The sequence below is a fragment of the Bison bison genome, unplaced genomic scaffold (assembly GCF_000754665.1).
Source record: "Bison bison bison isolate TAMUID 2011002044 unplaced genomic scaffold, Bison_UMD1.0 scf7180017853447, whole genome shotgun sequence".
Lineage (NCBI taxonomy): Eukaryota > Metazoa > Chordata > Mammalia > Artiodactyla > Bovidae > Bison > Bison bison.
This window is the reverse complement of record NW_011484020.1, coordinates 11,953-12,758: the sequence shown is the minus strand read 5'-3', so window position 1 is coordinate 12,758 and position 806 is coordinate 11,953. Positions and strand designations below refer to the sequence as shown.

The window sequence follows — 806 nt, the reverse complement described above, 5'->3', positions numbered from 1 at the left end:
GAGGCTTCTGGCCAAAGGCCAATGCCAACATCCTGCTCCACCCCCCAGCACCTAAAAAACAGAAATAGACCTGTCTGCACACTTTAGAAAAGCCCCAACAAAGGGGTGTGGGAAGCCAAGATGCTGGAGGAGGGAGAGAAATGGCCAGGCTGGGCCCTCAGCCCAGAGAATGCCCACGAATCTCAGGAGCAGGTGCTGAGATCTCTCTGCAGTAAAGCCCCATCCCAGTCTCCCACAGCCGCAGGGTAACCTGGGTGGGGTCTCTGCTCTCCAAAGGCCCCCTCAGGCCCCTGTGCAGCTGAGGGGAAGGGTGCTGCCTGCAGTCTTCCCCAAGCCTCAAGGACCCCCACCTGCACCCCTACGCAGCAGTGTCCCCCCAACCCGGGAGCACCGCGGGGGTCAGGCACAGGTTCACAACTGCAGGGACACTTGTGAGGCTGTTCGACCCCTCACGCAGCCCCACAGCCCCCGCACGGCTGACCTCCGGGCACCCAGCAGGTACGGAGGAGGGGTCACAGCGCCCCCACCTAAGGCGCCTTCCCCCGCGTCTCCTCTCCCGAGTCGCTCCCCTCCCAGAGTCCTCTCCTGTATCTGCGCCCCAGCCTTTCCCGAGTCCTCGTCCATCTCTGAACCTCCTCCCAGCTGATCCCGGTTCTCTCATCCCCCACGTAGTCCGGGTGGGGCCAAGACCCCCTCGAAGCGCCAGGCAAGTCCCCACGGACATCGGTTTCTCGTGTCGTGAGGGGAGCCTGTCCTGAGGCGGATGCTCTGACGCCCGCGCGCCCCCCAGCCCCAGCCCTCCAGGC

General features: G+C 64.6%; 2 protein-coding genes across 2 annotated transcripts in view; one reads left to right on the top strand and one right to left on the bottom strand.

The window, feature by feature from the left end:
• ARHGDIG (Rho GDP dissociation inhibitor (GDI) gamma) overlaps nt 1-31 on the bottom strand; it is a gene marked incomplete at its 3' end in the record, with an annotated part of 3,095 nt that extends 3,064 nt beyond the window's left edge. Inside the window, exon 1 of the mRNA XM_010854674.1 lies at nt 13-31. Coding sequence (XP_010852976.1) covers nt 13-31 — 19 coding nt within the window. The remainder of the gene's footprint in view (nt 1-12) is intronic.
• Nucleotides 32-120: 89 nt separating this feature from the next.
• Nucleotides 121-806, top strand: part of LOC104999164 (regulator of G-protein signaling 11-like) — an 8,550-nt gene continuing 7,864 nt past the window's right edge. The window contains exons 1-2 of the mRNA XM_010854662.1: nt 121-245; nt 367-498. Coding sequence (XP_010852964.1) covers nt 121-245; nt 367-498 — 257 coding nt within the window. The remainder of the gene's footprint in view (nt 246-366; nt 499-806) is intronic.